The 18,241-nt window shown below is 43.2% G+C and overlaps 1 protein-coding gene across 12 annotated transcripts in view; it reads right to left on the bottom strand.

Moving 5' to 3' along the window:
- Positions 1-18,241, bottom strand: part of LOC110964507 (voltage-dependent N-type calcium channel subunit alpha-1B-like) — a 252,634-nt gene that overhangs the window by 120,667 nt on the left and 113,726 nt on the right. For 11 of the 12 annotated variants that reach the window (XM_051950632.1, XM_051950642.1, XM_051950638.1 and 8 more), the window contains 2 exons: positions 13,831-13,946; positions 13,618-13,704 (listed from right to left, as the gene is read on the bottom strand). In XM_051950632.1, coding sequence (XP_051806592.1) covers positions 13,618-13,704; positions 13,831-13,946 — 203 coding nt within the window. Of the gene's footprint in view, positions 1-13,386; positions 13,426-13,617; positions 13,705-13,830; positions 13,947-18,241 lie in introns of those variants that run through there. The other variant, XM_051950641.1, reaches the window with a different exon arrangement.

The raw sequence follows: 18,241 nt of genomic DNA, 5'->3' as shown, positions 1-18,241 counted from the left end.
GAATGAGAGAAGCGCGGTATGATATATGAACCTGTGATTTAAAATGCAGTACGCTATAACCAAATGAATGTGTGTGAATTAATCAAATGCTTACACTTTTATATTCTTACATTCTTTAATGTTGAAACAGTGTAGAAGTCAGAACAGCAGCTCACTGTGAAAACTGATGTTTTTGATAGATTTGACGAAAAAGAGGAACTTATGCGTTATGAAATGGGAATGCTTTTAAGAGTTTTGATTTGACTACTGTTAAAATAAGAGGGTTTTAACTTTGTAATGAGGTGAGAAGTCACGAGTTAAGTGAACTCGGGTCAAGTGTTCACAGTAAAGGTCACTAGACTCAAAATAGATTGGGTTTTTTTAATAAGTCTGTACACATTGTCCAAAAGATTGCACAATGGGATGCCAGCGACAGTTAGAGGCTGACATCCGCTTTTCCATTTCCTGATCAGGAGCCTGTGCTGAGTTGCAGACAGGAGAGATCAGGGGGGGGCAAGATGGGCTGTCTGGACAGTCCAAAACAGACAGTTTCAGTTCCTTAAAAGTGGGGGTGATCATGCGGTCAGTGTATGGGGCAAGTGTGCGAGTTGGGAGGGGGTAGAGATGAAGTTATTGCTCAAGTTAATTTAGTATGAGATCATGGAGTCATTCCATATGCATAAGGTTCAGTAAATTATAAATTGCATCTGATCGAGACGCAAGTTGGGAGATTGTTGCGGGTATCTGCCTGGGTGCAATCCAGACATCAGTCTGAGCACAGGGGATGATTACCACGTAGCTCTGGTTGAGTGGAATAACTTGGTCTGCAGAAGGAAGGACTGTTCTGATGGAATAATGGACTAAAGGAACTGCATCTTTTTCATTGTTAAGGATTACAAGATTGTGATCAGGACTTGACAATTGACTGATGGAGTATCACTGGATTCTATTATTTCCAGAGGAATAACACCTGAATGGATTAACAAAGTTTTTTTTCCTGGCCCAAAATCACAAAATTGGATTACAAGCAGACCTGAAATTTGGACTAACGCTCTCTCCAGCTTCCCCCTGGGTTCCTTGGCGGGCTCAGGTGAGCAGCCGGGTGTGGCCACACCGTGCTGCTCTACTCCCTCCAAATTACAGGTTACATTGGGTAACTCACACTCCCCTTTTTAAGAAAGCATAAGACCAGTTGAGGATTAGGCTGAGTGTGTTGAATATTATCTAATGTTTGATTATTTGTCTGATGATTTATTGGCTACGCTTTTGCCCTGCTAAAAATATATTAATAAAGCATTATTCTGCAATTAAAGACAACAAATTGCAAGTGCTATTTTTTATTTTTCAATTTCTATTTCTATTCTGTATTATCCCTGAATAAATACTTATACATCTAGCTCTGGATGTAGTAAGTCAGATTACAGTGTGCATGATAATAGCAAGGTTCTGAAAGGTTACCTAATCATCGGGGCCAGGCTGGCCCAGTATAAACATATCCTAGAGGTTGTCTACATGTCCATAACCTCTGAATAAACCTAGCAATTTACCAAGTGCCAGATCTATGAGAGGAAAAGCTGCCGTTAACGGGCGTGTCTGGTGGTCAAATTTAACTATACCGAAGTGGCTACTCGGTTAAATTAATTATCAGAGGAAGCAGGGATAGGCGTCTGGATGTAGGCAGTGAGACAGCTAGGCGAATTTTCCTCGTGTTACCAGCTTAACAGTACTGCAGCATCCCTCTGAGTAAGACCTCAGGGGGCAGTAGAACCGGACCCGTAGGATGGAGAGCTGGTCCAGTGATTCCCTGACAGCTGAACAGGTTAATTCGGGGATTACTGGCCCTGAGGATCAACACCTTCACTGAAAATTTCATCCAAATCGGTTAGTCCATTTTTGAGTAATGTTGCACACAGAAAGAAAGATTAACAGAAGAACAAACGTACGTTGATTGTCACATAACTCCACTGCATTCCTTGGCATAGTAACAATCTGTAAACCGGCAGGGTCACTGACATCCAAAACCCACTGATGCACACGGGGAACTGAGGCTGGCCTGTGTAGTCCAATTTATGTAACAACTTCTATTAAATTTATGGGACCTTGCAATTGCTAAAGCTCTATTTCAAATACTTTTTTAGCTACAAAGTTTGGCCCTTCAAGTTAAATATGATCAGGCTTACAATACAAATTCTTTGTATTTGTATTCTAACCCTAACCAGTTACATATATTTCATTTGAGTTTTTCATTGGCTTCTGGAAATTTACTAGTTCCTGCTTGTAATGGTTTGGTTTGTTGCATACAGATAATATAATTTTATCATCTATGTCTGGAAACTATCAATTCACCATTTATGAATGAATCTTTATATTAGGGTTAAAGTTTGAATGAGGTTAAAGCTGCTGTCCGGAATTTGAATCGCAGCGTCTCCCAAAACACTGGTGGTCCCACCCTCCATCCCTCTGATTTCACCCCTTTATTTGTGCACGCGCGCAGTACATGAGAGGAGTGCCCGGAGTGCTGCAGCATCTTGCCTGTTTTGCTGTTTTCCACTCTTCTACATTTAGTACATTTAGTAAATAATAAAGGAATTACGTTAGAATTCTGTATTGAGTCTAACTTGTCCTAATACCAAAATAACATGAATCTGCTAGGACGAACGAGTAAAGTTTCAATATGTGATTACACTCGTGTATCCCTCTCGATGACGTTTATCAAACTAAGTGCATTTACGCGTGTATATGTGTTACATTGTTTATTTATTTCTATCTAGAGTTCAGAATTGCATGACTCCTCTGACGAAGAGTATGTCCCAGACGCCCCAACATCTTCCTCCAGAGGTCGGGCATCTAAACGAAGCCGTCAGGCGGGCTATGGAGGCCGTGGTCGGGGAGCGACGCGAGCACCCCGAGCCAAAAAACGTCCTGCAGTCTCTTGGCCTGACAAGCCGTGGGATTGGTAACTTTTCTGGAAGTTGCTGAGCCCTGATGCTCTCTCCTCCACAAGCAAAACAAATGTGTGCGCGGTTGCGTAGTGCGTAGCTCACCCACCTCTGCATGGGCTTGCTTGCTGTGCGCGTAACCGTTGATTGACAGCATGACAAAGCTGAAGCTCGAACTTGATTGGTCGGCAGCGACTGGCGCTTTTTGGAATAACATGGGGGTCTATGAGAGGAAGGCGGAGCTCAGGAATAAATTTTCATATCGCGTTATACTAACTTTATATTATAGTATCGAACTAGACTAACACATTTAAGCTTTGTTAAAAAATGATACATAAATTGAAAACAAACGGAAACTCCGGACAGCAGCTTTAAGGTTTAGTTCAGAGTCAGAATTGGGTTGAGCACTTACCTCCAATGGTCAGGGTTAGTGTGAAAGGCTAGGAAAGGCTAGTGTGTCTGTGTGTGTATGTTTATAGCTTACTCCATACTGACAGACCTACCATCATCTGGGTAGACAGCTTCTTAGGTCATCAGTGATCAGTCAGAGTGTGTGACTCATTCAGATCATTTCCACTGCCATCTACTGAGGCTTGTGTGTTTTCACATACTCCTATCAAGGCCATGCTGGCTCTCAGTGGCAGCCTCACCCACAGTAACCGTCATTTTATTTTTAACTTAATTTTCATTCACATTTTCTTCAGGTTCAGTGTATGTTTCTGCTTTTTTCTTTATTCAGCTGCCAGCCAAAACAGCAACATCATCTTAAAAAACAAACAAAAAAAGGAAAGCCTGAATCTGATTGACAAAGTTCTGACCGAATTAGAACTGTTCTAGCATTTGGACTAGGTACTGCTATAATACTGTTTTTAAATGTCTTTTGTTCATTTAAAGATAGTTTTTAATTTCTAATCTCTTAGATGTGGTATTATGTTTATTAAATGTCTTAAATTGTCTCCATAGTGTCTCCCCATCATAAAACCAGTCTGGTGGATGATTTGGATGATTATCTGACTAACCCTTCTTCCCAAAATCGCAGTTATTATGTGCAGTTCCCCATTAAATATTGATATTGGTCTACAGGATTGGCACTCTCTCTTCATCCTCTCTATATATTACTACAATTCTAATGCATGATGATAAGTTCATAGTATCAGGGCAGTCAGTAAGTCCTGAAAGGACTTGTAAAACTAATTTATACAGCCATCTGGCCCTGGGCTCTTATTGTTTTTAAGTGATGAGATCACCTGCATAATCTCTACTGTTGTAATCGGCTCATCAAGCTTCTTAGTTACTACTTCGGGTTGTTCAGATGGATTGAAGTGCTCAAGAAAGTCTGCTAGTTCCACATTAGCTGTGCAGGTGTCTGAGTTTTTATACAAAGATTTGTAATACTCTGCAAAGGCATCTGCTATTTTCTTTGGTTTTATGACAGAAGTGTTGTGTGCTTTTATTTTCTGTAGTATATAAGATAAGATAAGATAAGATAAGATAAGATAAGATAATCCTTTATTGATCCCAAGAGGGGAAATTCAGGTATTTATATAAATCAGGAACATTCTGTCTCAGAGTGATGCAGAAAAATTAGTTCATGCTTTTGTTACTTCCAGGCTTGACTATTGCAATTCCTTATTATCAGGTTGTCCAAATAGCTCTCTCAAACATCTACAGTTGATCCAAAACGCTGCTGCGAGAGTACTGACAGGAGTTAGCAAAAGAGATCATATTTCCCCTATACTTGCTTCTCTTCACTGGCTTCCTGTTAAATCCAGAATAGAATTTAAAATCCTTCTTCTGACATATAAAGCTCTTAATAACCAATCTCCATCATATCTTAAAGATCTGATAGTACCATATTATTCTAGTAGAACTCTCCGCTCTCAAACTGCAGGCTTACTTGTTGTTCCTAGAATTTCTAAAAGTAGAATGGGAGGCAGAGCCTTCAGTTATCAGGCGCCTCTCTTGTGGAACCTGCTCCCAGTTTGGGTTCGGGAGGCAGATATCCTCTCTGTTTTTAAGACCAGGCTTAAAACGTTCCTTTTTGACAAATCTTATTGTTAGGGCTGACTGGGTGACCCACAGGGGTTCGGCTTGTGTCTTCCACTTCTCTTGATGCACTGAGCCCTTCTCTATCTACCTTTACATTTAATATGTATACCGTTATTGCATTACATTCACTCTGTTTGCCCCTGTGTTATTTCTCCGCGTGTCCCTGGTCCCAGAGCTGGATGCTTCAGATCTGCGGTCGATGTTCCACCAACTGGTCTAGTCTCCACCATGTCCATTGTGGGATGTTGCTGCTGACCTTCCTCCAGCCCTCCGCTTCCAGCTCCCCTTTTCCACCAGTCAACTCTGCATCGCCCTCACTATACTTGTTATGCTTATCTACATACTGTTTGAATTTTACTGCTAGCTATATATGTAGTATGGTTTTTTTTGTGATCAAATGTTTTCTTTATTTATTGCAAATCTGAGCCAGAGATTACAACCACTTTGAATAGTAACAGTTAACCAGAGAAAACAAAACATAAAACCCATCCCTTCCCACCCACCCAGGTCCAACAAAAACTAGCAGACAGGTACAAAAATTAAAAACAAAGCAAAAAATAACAAGTGATTCTGTGACAAAGCCGTAGGTATATCAGACCAACTCCTTAACCCCTTAGTCCCTGAGCCCTGTTTGTGAGGCACCTACTCCTAGTCCCTACAGCCCCCACCGGTGGGGGCTGTAGGGACTAAGGGGTTAATCTTCTCAGCAATGTGTGACCATATATTGACATTATCTTCCCTTGCACCATGCAGCCAAGCAGTAGATAGTTCGAGGTATACAACGTCTAAAAATGTGAGAGCCCATTGGCGGAATGACAGTGTGTGAGGGGGCTTCCACCTCAAGGCCGACAACTTCATGGCTGCCGTTAGTCCAGAGAAGAAGACACATTTCTGTATAGTCCTTAACTGAAGTTGGGATACATCGTTCAACAATAGCACAGATGGGGAGGGGGGAATGACAGTCTCCAGAAGAGTTGAGAGTTCTCTCGCAACCATAGCCCAAAAGTCTGTAACCCCAGGACACTCCCACATCATATGGAAGAAAGTTCCCAGTGCTTTTGAAGAGCATAATGTACAGTTGGGACTACCCAATAGCTTCATAGCGTGAAGTCTGCGAGGAGTCAGGTATGTCCTATGAATAATGTTCAGATGGATCTGCTGATGGTCCGGATTCCTTGATGCAAGTGGGATACTGTCCCAGACAGAGTCCCAGCTGAACTCTGGGTCCAGATTCGGCAAGTCATTCCTCCATGTCGTGTCTAACATCAAAGGTTCATAGCTGTATTCCAACAAGTACAAGTATAGCCGTGATACCAGACCCCGAGAGGACCTGAAACTGCTGAATACTTCATGTAAAGGGTGCATTGCAAGTGGAGTTTGCCAGGGGACCCCATAGGCTTTCATAGATGATCTCAATTGCAAATAAAAAAAGAAAGAAGTACCTGGTAAATTAAAACTCTGTCGTAAATCTTGAAATGTACGTAAACCATTCCCATTAAACAAGTCCCCCAAGGTGTGAATCCCCCTAGCACTCCAACTCGGGAGTTTAATCGGCTGTCCACCTAGGAGAAGGCCAAAATTATTGAACACAGGAGAGAGCAGATTCCATTTTAAAGAAATCTTACAGAGTTTCTCTGCAGCTCTCCATACATTCACTAATTGGGAAACTATAGGTCCAAAACAAGTCCTGCATTGTTGAGTGGTTACACTGGAATATAAGATGTCCTTTAATTCAATGGGATGCACCAAACTTTCTTCGAGTTCTCGCCATGAGACATTGGCTGCTGGGTTGAGCCACTGAAGAAGCGGGCGTAACGTGAAGGCCCAATAATAAAATTCAAAATTAGGCAACGGTAGGCCGCCATGAGCTTTAGCTCTTTGTAATAAGGACAGCTTGAGATGGGGGCGCTTCCCATGCCACACAAATTTAGAGACGGCAGAGTGTAGTTTATTCCAAAATTTGCTTGGAGGGGGCAGGGGGAGCATTGAGCTCACAAAGTTGACACGGGGAAGGATATTCATTTTTATTATCGACACTCTAGCTTGAAGAGAGTTGGGTAGGGAAGACCATCTGTTTAAATCAAGGCAGACTTTGTTGAGGTTGTCCTCAAAATTGTGTTTTATAATGGATTGCAGGGAGGGGAAAATTTCTATACCTAAATATTTGAACTGCTTCACAATTGGAATCAAAGGTGATACGGTGGCAGATCTCATTGCTTCGTTCAATGGCATAAGGGCAGATTTTGACCAGTTTATTTTATAACCTGAAATGCCATTAAACTGGTCAAAAATTGAGAGCACGTGGGTCACGGACTGAGCAGCATTCTCCACAAATAATAAGATATCGTCAGCATATAAGCTGATATGATGCTGTGTACCATTGATTGATATAGGGGAGATCAGAGAAGACTGCTGAATTGTCTGCGCAAGTGGCTCCAGTGAGAGGGCAAAAAGAAGAGGACTCAGGGGGCATCCCTGCCTGGAGCCCTTGCCTATTTTAAATGGTGGGGAGCAGATCTTGCCAGTTAGCACCATAGCGGTTGGATTGCAATAAAGCACTTTAACCAGCCCAATAAAAGTGGCACCCAAACCCATCCTCTCGAGCACAGCCAACAGATAGGGCCACTCTAGCCGATCGAATGCCTTCATGGCATCCAGTGAGAGCACAGCAGCCGGGGACCTGATGTTCACTGCACCATTAATGATATGTAGCAATCTTCTAACATTATCAGATGCTAGTCTGGAACTAATAAAGCCAGTTTGGTCACAGTGAACCAATTTAATCATATAAACCTGTAACCGGCGTGCTAGCACCTTGGCAAAAATCTTGAGGTCAGAATTGAGGAGAGAGATAGGTCTATAGTTTGCGCACTCCGTGGGATCCTTGCCCTTCTTAAGCAGTAAGGATATGATGGCCACATTAACATCTCTGGAAAAGGCCCCATTTTCTATCCCGTAATGAAACATCCCCACCATAGAAGGGCCGAGGCAATCCCAAAATGTAGAGTAGAATTCAGGTGGTATCCCGTCAAAACGGGGCGACTTGCCTTTGTGCATATCTCGAATTGCCGCATTGACCTCCTCCATTGAGATGGGCTCGTCCAAGGAGTCCGCTTCTGCCCTATTGAGCATTGGCAATTGTATTTCAGATAAGAACTTCTCACATTTAGCCACCTCGTGGACAACCTCAGAGGTATGCGGCTCCGAGAAGAATGTGCTAAAAGTTTTATTTATCTCCCTAGGTTCTGTGTGCACCACCCCTTCTTTTGACTTAACAGCCGCAATGTCAGCAAAATGTTCGTTTGAGACATAGTGCCAGCAAATGGCTGGGCCTCGCACTATTGAAATAATAGTTTTGCCTTGTGCGCTTTATCAAAAATTCGGAGCGGTGCTTGAGGAGTGCATTAATCTCATATATATAGTATGTTTAATGTCAGAGCCGTACATCATAAGAGTAAATTATGAGTCAGTTTTCAATGTCAGCTTATACTTTGAGTCACATATTTTGTCATACATGCATCCAAATGTGTGTTGTATTTTCCTTGCTTTTCCACCCCTCCCTCTTCTCCCATCCCTCCCCCTTGACCCATCTGCCCCAGCAGGCAGATGGGTCCCCCTTATACAGAGCCAGGTTCTGCTTGAGGTTTTTTCCCTGTTAAAAGGGTGTTTTCCTTGCCACTGTCGCCTTTGGGCTTGCTCTGGGGGTCAGGCATATGGGTTCCGTAAAGCGTCTTGAGACAATTTGATTGTAATTGACGCTATATAAATAAAATTGAATTGAACTGAATTGAATTATTGCAGCAGCACAGGGCAAGTACAAGGATACAAGGGTAGTAGCATGCATTGGGTTCAAGAATTACACATAATTTTAGGACAAACCAAGGGTGACGTATAATAAACAAAACAAAAAGGGGAAACAATAGACTGACCAGTAGCAGCAAACAGTATGAGGTATTCACCATGTAGAAAAAAGTGTCATCCAGGACAACTGAGTTATGCAGTGCAGTGAAATAAAGTGACAGTGATATTAAAGTGACAGTGTGAAGGGTAACAAGAGTTAAATACAGTAATCAACAGGAGTTATGTACAGTAATGACAGGGAGGGGGGGTCAGCGCAGTGATGTACTGTGGCCTCTGCTGCTGTTTAAGAGTCTGATGGCGGTGGGCACAAAGGAGCGCCTGAAGCGCTCAGTTCTGCTTCTGGGAGGGTTGATGTGCTGGCTGAACGAGCTGCCCATGTCGCACAGCTCCTTGTGGAGAGGGTGAGAGGGGTTGTCCAGGATTGCCCTGATTTTGTCCATGATCCTCCTCTCTGCCACAGTCTCCAGATTGCCTAATTGACGGCCCACAACAGAACGGGCCAGTTTGTTAAGCCTGTTGGCCTCACCAGTCTTGATGCCACCCTACCAGCACACCACGGCAAAGAAGAGTGCGCTGGCCACCACAGACTGGTAGAAAGTCTTCAGGAGCCTGCTGCAGACGCCAAACGACCTGAGTCTCCTCAGGAAGAACAACCTGCTCTGTCCCTTCCTGAAGAGGGCGTCCGTGTTGTGGGACCAGTCCAGTTTATTGTTGATGTGGACTCCAAGGTACCAATATGAGTCCACCCTCTCCACTTCCTCCCCCTGGATGATGATGGGGGCAGGGGACTTCCTGCTCCTCCGTTAGTCCACAACCACCTCCTTGGTTTTGCTGATGTTGAGCTTCAGGTTGTTGCTGTCACACCACGTGACGAAGCTCTCAATCAGTCCTCTGTACTCCCCCTTGTCATCATTAGTAATGCATCCAACAATAGAGGAGTCATCGGAAAACTTCTGGAGGTGACAGGAACCTGAGTTGAACCGGACATCAGAGGTGAAGAGGGTGAAGAGGAAGGATGCCAGGACGGTTCCTTGGGGTACTCCTGTGCTGCTTGTAACCACCTCAGAGATGCAGCCGTCCACCCTGACATACTGCGGCCGGACAGTGAGGTAGTCCAGGATCCAAGTTGTGGTGTTGGGGTGCAGTTGCATCTCCAACAGCCTCTCCCCCAGGAGGGAGGGCCTGACGGTGTTGAATGCACTAGAGAAGTCCAAGAACATGACTCTCACGGTGCCCCCAGGCCTCTCCAGATGTGACAGGGCATTGTGGGTGAGGAAGATGATAGCATCCTCCACGCCGATGTGCTGCTGGTATGCAAACTGCAGAGGGTCCAAGAAAGCAGAGAGCAGAGTCCTCAGGTGTTGAAGAACCAGCCTGTCAAAGGTCTTCATGACATGCGACGTCAGTGCCATGGGTCTGTAGTCATTGAGAGCGCTGGGACGTCCTTTCTTAGGTACCGGGATGATGCAGGAAGTCTTCCACAGGTTGGGCACTTTCATCAACCTCAGGGAGAGGTTAAAGAGGTGCTGAAAGACTCCAGCAAGCTGCCCGGCACACGCTCTGAGGACCCTGAGGCTGATGTTGTCTGGCCCACTGGCTTTGTTGGTGCGGAGTTTGGAGAGCTCCCTCTGTACCTGGCTGGACGTGAGTGTGAGGCAGGAAGAGAGGGAGGGGGAAGGGTGCTGGGTGATGTCAGTGTCCAAGGTGAGTGGGTGGAGGGGTGGGAATGAACTGTCTGTAGGAGCCACTAGCCAGCTGAGGGAGGGGGGCAGAGATGTGTCCATGATGGGGGAGGGGGCAGAGGCAGAGTCTCCAGTCGAGGTGTGAGTGGGGGCTGGGGTGGGGTGTGAAGACCCAGATCCACTTCCTGAGCTCACAGAGGTGGGGGTTGTGTCGAACCTATTAAAGAATAGGTTCAGCTCAGAAGCAAACTCTGGGTCTCCCTCAGTTCTGAGTGCAGGTCTGTTGAAGCCTGTCATCCGTTTCATGCCACTCCACAGCTCTCTGGAGTTCTCCTGCCCCATCTTGGCTTCTATCTTCTCCCTGTAGCTGTTCTTGGCCTCCCTCAGTTTCTTCTTAAGCTTCTTCTGAACAGCCCTCAGTCCATCCCAGTCCTTAGCCATGAAAGCCCTCTTCTTCCTTTTAAGGAGGCCTTTAATGTCCTTATTGATCCAAGGCTTGTTGTTGGAGAAGCAGCGGATCTTTTTGGTCTGGACAATGTTGTCCTCACAGAAGCGGATGTAGTCTGTGATACAGTGGAAGAGGCCTTCAATGTCCTCAACATAGCCCTCTTTAATAAGGTCCCAGTCCGTGACATTGAAGCACTCCTGCAGCGCCTCCTCTGTGTCCTTAGACCAAACCTTTACAGTCCTCATGGTGGCCGCCTGCTGTTCCACCAGCGGCCTGTAGGTGGTATCGAGGTGAATCAGGATATGGTCTGACTCCCCCAGAGGAGGGAGAGAAGAAGAACTGTATGATCCCTTCACGTTAGCATACAGGAGGTCCAGGATTTTATTCGCTCTCGTAGCACAGTCCACGTATTGTGTGAAGGTTGTCAGGAAAGGAGAGAGAGAAAGACATGATTGAAGTCCCCACTGCTTAGTATGAGGGCGCTGGGGTGTTGGGTTTGGAGTCCCGCGATCACAGCATGGATGACGTCACGGGCGCTGGCCGCTGCAGCTGACGGCGGGATGTAAACAGCCACAGCAATGGTGTGTGAAAACTCCCATGGTAGGTAATACGGACATAATCCCACCGCTAAAAGTTCCACATCAGGGGTGCAGACACTCTCCTTCACAGTCACATGTCCGGGACAACACCATTTGGAGTTCACATAGACAGCAAGTCCCCCTCCTCTCCTCTTACCGCTCTATGTCCCCCGGTCCGCTCTGACCAGCGTGAAGCCGGCCAGGTCGATCACACTATCTGGTGTTGTCCCCTGCAGCCATGTCTCCATGAAGATAAGCAGGCTGCTCTCCTTGTAGACCGGCTGGCTGTTCACTAGCGCCGTCAGCTCGTTGGTTTTGTTGGCAAGTGACCTCACGTTCCCCATAATGATCGATGGGAGAAAAGGTTTAAATCTCCTGTCCCTCTTGATCCTCTCTTTGACTTTGGAGCCGGCTTTCTTCCCTCTGCGAGTAGCCCTCCAGATCTCCTCAGGTATGCGTGCAGAGAGGCAACCGGCTCCATTACAGTGCTGCAGAAGTTCCTCGCATGTGTACGTGAGCATTGTAAACAAAGAAAAGTTCCGTTGTGATCAACGAAATTCCACCAGAAGTACCACACCTAAAACGTTGCGGAATTAAACTCAGATGAGTCCAAAAAAATAATAATAATAATAATAAAATAATAACAATAGAGGAGAAAAAGTACACAAAAAGGAGAAAGTTGAGTCGGAGCTGCTGCAAAGGCTGCTGTCTCCCAGCGCCCGGACGTATATTATAAGATTGTTAATAATCTGTTGGCTCTATTGCAATCTTCATGATATTTTTATTGGTGAATCTTAGACTACCCTCTATCTATCTGACAGTAAACTACTAAGTTCTCTGTGAGTTGTATTTAGCATATTTACAAGGGTTTGTGACACAGTTTGTTTGTGTTCATTTTCTAACTCTTTTATTTTTTCTTCCAATTCTCTCTGTTTCACTTCTTTCTGTCTATTTTTAGCACCAGTGAATTAAATAACACAACCCCTAATGTAAGCTTTAGCACAGCTCAACAGGAAGAGACAATTTGGTTGTAGTACTGATGTCCAGATATTGCTTGAGCTCTGCTATGGCAAAAGAGATACATTTTTTTAATCATTAAAGAGGGAAGCATTAAGTCTCCGATGTTTTGAAGTTTATGTACGGCCTATATCCTACTTCAGTGCAACAGAGGCATGAGCACAGACAGTACTAGGCAGTATATTATATGTACATTGTACAGTATTCTCTATTCTATGTAAATGAGCCTCAGGGGTAAAAATAAATAAATAAATCAATCCTGGAGTATAACGAGTGTCTGCTTGAGTCAAAAGTAAAATCTTGGAAACTTGCTTCTCCATATCTCTGTATCTACAAGACTCACTTCTGTTCATTTTAGAGAGGGGAGTTTTAGAGGGAGGCTGTTTATCCATTTGGTGTGATATTACACAGTTAAGGTCTCTTCCCATCAGCAGCACACTGAGTACTCCCTTGAATCCAACAAAACACCGTAGGGGTATCAAATAGATACCCTAATGGTATAGAGCAGAGTGCCACAGGAAAAAAACTGTCTGCAAAGAATGGCAGAATATATGCTTCTGTACCAAGGAAGATTGAGTCTGTCATAACATTAAAGGTCAAAATACAATAAAATAAAGGATTTGAATCTCAGTTCTTACTTAGTTGTAATTTTAAATAGGAACAGCTAGGACACTTATCATCTTCGAAATTATGCAAATGCTGCACGGCGATACAATACATTGAGTTTCCCTTCGGGGATCAATAAAGTCATTCTATTCTATTCTTCTATTCTATTCTATTCTATTCTACAATACATTTGACACTTAAGTGACATTCTACAGGGGTGTACTCACTTTTGTTGTATTCTGTACGCTATGAGCATGGGAAAAACAAGCTCCAATTTTGTGCTGTAGATGGCAGTAATGCATAGACAGATGATGGTTATAAAGTACCATGCAACATAAGCAGTGAAAATAATAAATAAGCGAAACAAATGACTATTTTAAGGTGGTTCCAAAATGTAAAATGACAGGCTGTTTTCCCTCCACTCCTTCACAAGACATTCTCAAGATGGCAGTCCTCACCAGAGTTGTTGTGTTTCCTTTTGTACCATGCTCCATCCAGAGATTTCTCCCCTGCATTCTTGTCTTCCTCAGCCAGCATCACCTCCTCTGCAACAAAAATAGCACACCTGAATCAAAACTGTAAGGTTTTTATTTGTGATCTAGCTGTAATTATTAGCTATTGCTGAACCTATATGTGTCACCCAAAGGTGTGTCTATATATGTGCCTCTGACCTGCTTTGCAGATCCACTCCAGGTACCCAGTTAACTCTCTCTCTATTTGCTGTTGTCTGCGGAGCTTCAGGAACTCTTGTCTCTTCTCCACACGCTCTCTCTCCTTTGCAAACTCCCTGTACACACAAACAAGAGGCAAGAAATGTTTATGAAATCTGACAGACATGCACAGATCCTGGAGCACTCCACTGCTGACAAGTATACAACAGGCTGGCTTCCAGCAGATGACTGGGAATCAGTGTCCTCAAACCGTGTGAGATCTGAACTGTTCGTCTCATGTTGACACAACAAGTTACTATCTGCCTTCATGGAATGAGGTCCTCCTTTCATCTCTGAACAGTTTAGAGGACAAGTCACCACATGACATGCATTCAAATCAGACTCTCACTATGTGTCTGGTGACTTTGACTTCACAAAATCAAGAAAGATTTGAAGTTGATACAAGTGACTGTTTACTACACTTGGACTATAGCCTTTAAATATAGGGTGACTCGATAACATTACCAAGACCAGACAGACAAAATGAAGCAACGAAAGTGTGAAGCATTTTTGTGACTGCAAACGTACTTTGAATTATTATGACCTCATTCAATCATATTGTGCAAGCAAGAAGGAAGGTGTGTTTGGCATGGCAGACCAGCAAAAAGACACCAGATAATACAACATCTCAGGGTATTGCTCAGATGCAGAGCTGTAAAGTATGATAGAGGACACTTGGCTCAGAGATGACAAATAACTGGAACTGTCACAGAAATAACATCTGTTCTTCAAACTTGTTTCAGTGTAAAGTAGCCTAAAAGCTTGCATATCAGTGGATGTTATTAGATGCCATGTGCTGATTTGTATATGAGAAGAGATGTATACTGAGAAGTAAAGCCCAGACATTCACTGAATCTTATTAACTAAAAAGACTCTTTACAGTGAAAATAGTTTACAGCATACAATGATTCAACAAATATGTGAAGCTACAGATCAGAAAAAAAGGTAAGAAACTGTTTTACTGTGCATGCACTCGACAAAGTAAGGAACTACCATTTCTGTGCTGTTGGAATTCTAATTTATTATTATTTTTACAGCAAATAAGTCAAGAAGCTTTGTCCTTTAAATTTATTTATAGTTTGTCCAGTAATATTCAGGAAAGGTCTGTGTGGTGCAAAATTCAGCAGCAGAATGTTCACTGTACCTATATCTGGTCTGATTAGTGTTAACCGGTTAACCAGCAACCTCTGCTTTATTACAATGCAAGCTAAAAACGTTGTTACAGAATTTGTGAAAGAATCTATTGAGACAGCGCCTCAGTCATTCTAAAAGTAACAAGCAAGGTAACCATTCCCTGACATTTTTTTTAAATTAAGGTTAATAATAAGAATGGCATGGTTCGGATTTGGACCCAAGAGCAGACATGAATCTCGATGGCGATAGTATTCATGTCGAAGAATATATGAGCGGAAATAAGAGTGCTGATATAAGGACACAAAGTAACCCAGGGGAGTAGGTGAGGGGAAGGAACTAAGCAAACAACCTAAATGAGGACCAGCGAACTAAAGTGGCTGAATATGAAACACCAACACAAACTACCTCAGAGGACACACAGGGCTGATAGTAAATATAAGTAAATAAGTCACAAACTAAAGATTAGTGCATTGACACAATGGACAAAGGAGCTAGGAGGCAATTCTTCAATATCTGAGTTAAAAAGCAACCTCGTGCAGCACAGCAGACTTTGACACTATTAATATTCCCCCCTTTATAAACAACATCTACTCTGTGCATGGTGAGAAAGCAATAAAGGCCAGTCAACAGAAGCCAGAGAACAAAATGAATATGTGATGTGAAAGAGTGTGTTGAACATACCCAGTACATAGAGTTTTAATGACATGATTCTATCATCAGACAGGAAAAAAAATAGCATTCAAATTTAACAATGACTAAATCATTTATTTCTGAGAATACTCAATGTTATCCTTATCATAGCTACTAACACATCCTTTTGTACTATTTCAAAACATGTTTGTGCATTTTTAAAGCTGATAATATAATACCTCCATAGCCCCTCTGTTGCTTTCAAAGTAAAATAGGATTATTTCATGCCCATTTAAACAAACTGAGTGGGAAATGAGATAAGCAGGAAAAACTGCAAAGAAGGGGAGGTAAAATAACAGAAGAAAAAAAGAGGTGGAAGGAGACAGAAAGACCTCTGAAGAAAGACTGAAATAACAGAGCGAAGGATCTCCAGTCCACCCCCACCACTCAGTGATTGGTGTGTCTCCCACACAGTGAAGGGGGAAGCTCTGTTCTGCATTGCAGTCACTCTCTGCCTGCCATCCTGTGTTTGTTTGTGTGTGTGTGTGTGTGTGTGCGTGCGTGCGTGCGTGCGTGCGTGCGTGCGTGCGTGCGTGCGTGTGTGCGTCTTTCTGTGCATCTCTGCCATTGTCTCTAAATCAAATTTTGTGGCTATGAATCTTTCTCTGTGTGATGTTTGTGCAGTGCATCCATATGTTGGTTTCTGGAGTGTACAGTATGTGTGAAATTGTGGCAGTTAGGATTTGCCATCGTTGCAGCAGTTTTCAGTCACACATTCACACTGATTATTGACACACATGCAAACTGACACGTAAGTGTCAATATGAGCACAGTAAAATGAGTTAGTTAGCTTTGAGATGCTTACAGTACACAAATTTTTCTCCTTCAGAAACTGTTTGACCAACCAATTAAAATATGCTTTTTTGTAGAAGCACACCCAAATTCTCTTCAAGTTTCTGCTACAGTACACTGCTCACTGTTGCACATCATTTTCATGTAAACCTGGAAACAATCAGAAAGTTTGAGGAGTTTTTTGTACAAAAGGTTGGATTTACTTGAGTTGTACTCCAGTTAGTCCATTGCAGCAGGGTTCAGATGACACTGAGGTAGATTTGACTGACTCGTTTAAAGGCTTGGCGAACTAAATAAACCCGTAGCCACTGTTCACCTAGAAATATGACTGCCTTGTGTTTCCAGCAAATCATTGTCTCATTAAGTGGCATCGTGATAGTGGGAAACATCAGAAGAAAGTGAAATTGTAAGAAATCAGATTGCTATTTTAAGCAAAGAGGAGCATTCTCAGCAGCAAACCATGCATTGTTAGAGTAAAGGTTTGTAAATGGACAGTACATTGACAGTGGATCAGTTGTATCCAAAATAGGATCATGTAGACATCAGATAAGCACATTATGAGGAGATTAATAAATCCCATTTCTTCAATAAGATGGCAGAAAACTTACTTCATCACAGGAATTATTAAATAAAGAAGGCAGCCCCTCCAATCACCAAACATCCCATCGAAAGAATGCTCCTGTCTCTGGAAACTGGTGTCTCAGAGAGCAATTAGGTTTTATAAACCACTTCTCAGGAGGGGAAACAATCCCAAACACTTATGGTGGACTATGACATATAGTGATGCCATCATTGGATTGCGAACGACCATTTTGAAGTGTCGAGTTTGAATTTTGCTATTGCCATGTTGTTCTTTTGAAACCAGACAAAACAAACAAGCGGTGTATCTCACTAGAGAATCTGACTCATAGTGGTATGGTAGCCACTTATCAATCACAAGCCAGCCCCACACTAGAACATTCATTCAAGTGAGCAGGTGTCATCTTTCAGTTGAGTACTGAATTCTCACTATTAAAGCCATGCTCTATTCTCCTCAGGAAGCTTGATAAAGTTGTGAGAATAATAACAACGTGCAAACGAAAATTGTAAACAGAACAAAACAACAGAATAATGCTAAAAAATAGTATCAAAAAATACCAAAAACTAAGAAAAAAACTTCAGCACAATTTATCATTATTATTTATTTATCTATCATAAAAGTGGGCTGCACAGTGGCCCGACGGTTAGCACTGTTGCCTTGCAGCTTCAAGATCCTTGATTCGCATCCTGGCCTAGGCCTGGGATCCTTCTGCATGGAGTTGATATGCGAGTACGGACTTGCATACTTAGAGTTGAGAAACGGCCATGGACATTGGGTATGGTGCATGTGGAGTGGCAGATCGGGGTGGTGGTTCCCATTTTCAAAAAGGAGGACAGGAGAGGGTGTGTGTGCCAGTTATCAGTGAATCACATTGCTCAGCCCCCAAGAGAAAGTTTACTCTTGCAGAACCACTGAGAGGGTCATGGGAGTTTAACAAGCCAGTTTATGTGTTTTCTGGATTCAGAAAAGCCTTATGGGCATTGCGGAGTGTACTGCGAGAGTATGGGGGTACTGGGCTGGTTGTTACAAGCCATTTGGTCCCAACCAAAGTGAGCGCTGTGTTTCCATTCTCGACAAGTCAGACATGTTTCCTGTTGGTGCTGGACTCAATGATCCTTGTTGTGGTGTTCATAGACAGGATCTCAAGGCACAGCTGGAGTGAGGAGGGTGTCAGGT

This window comes from Acanthochromis polyacanthus, chromosome 7 (genome assembly GCF_021347895.1).
Source record: "Acanthochromis polyacanthus isolate Apoly-LR-REF ecotype Palm Island chromosome 7, KAUST_Apoly_ChrSc, whole genome shotgun sequence".
NCBI classification, from domain to species: domain Eukaryota; kingdom Metazoa; phylum Chordata; class Actinopteri; family Pomacentridae; genus Acanthochromis; species Acanthochromis polyacanthus.
This window is presented reverse-complemented; position numbering and strand designations above follow the sequence as displayed.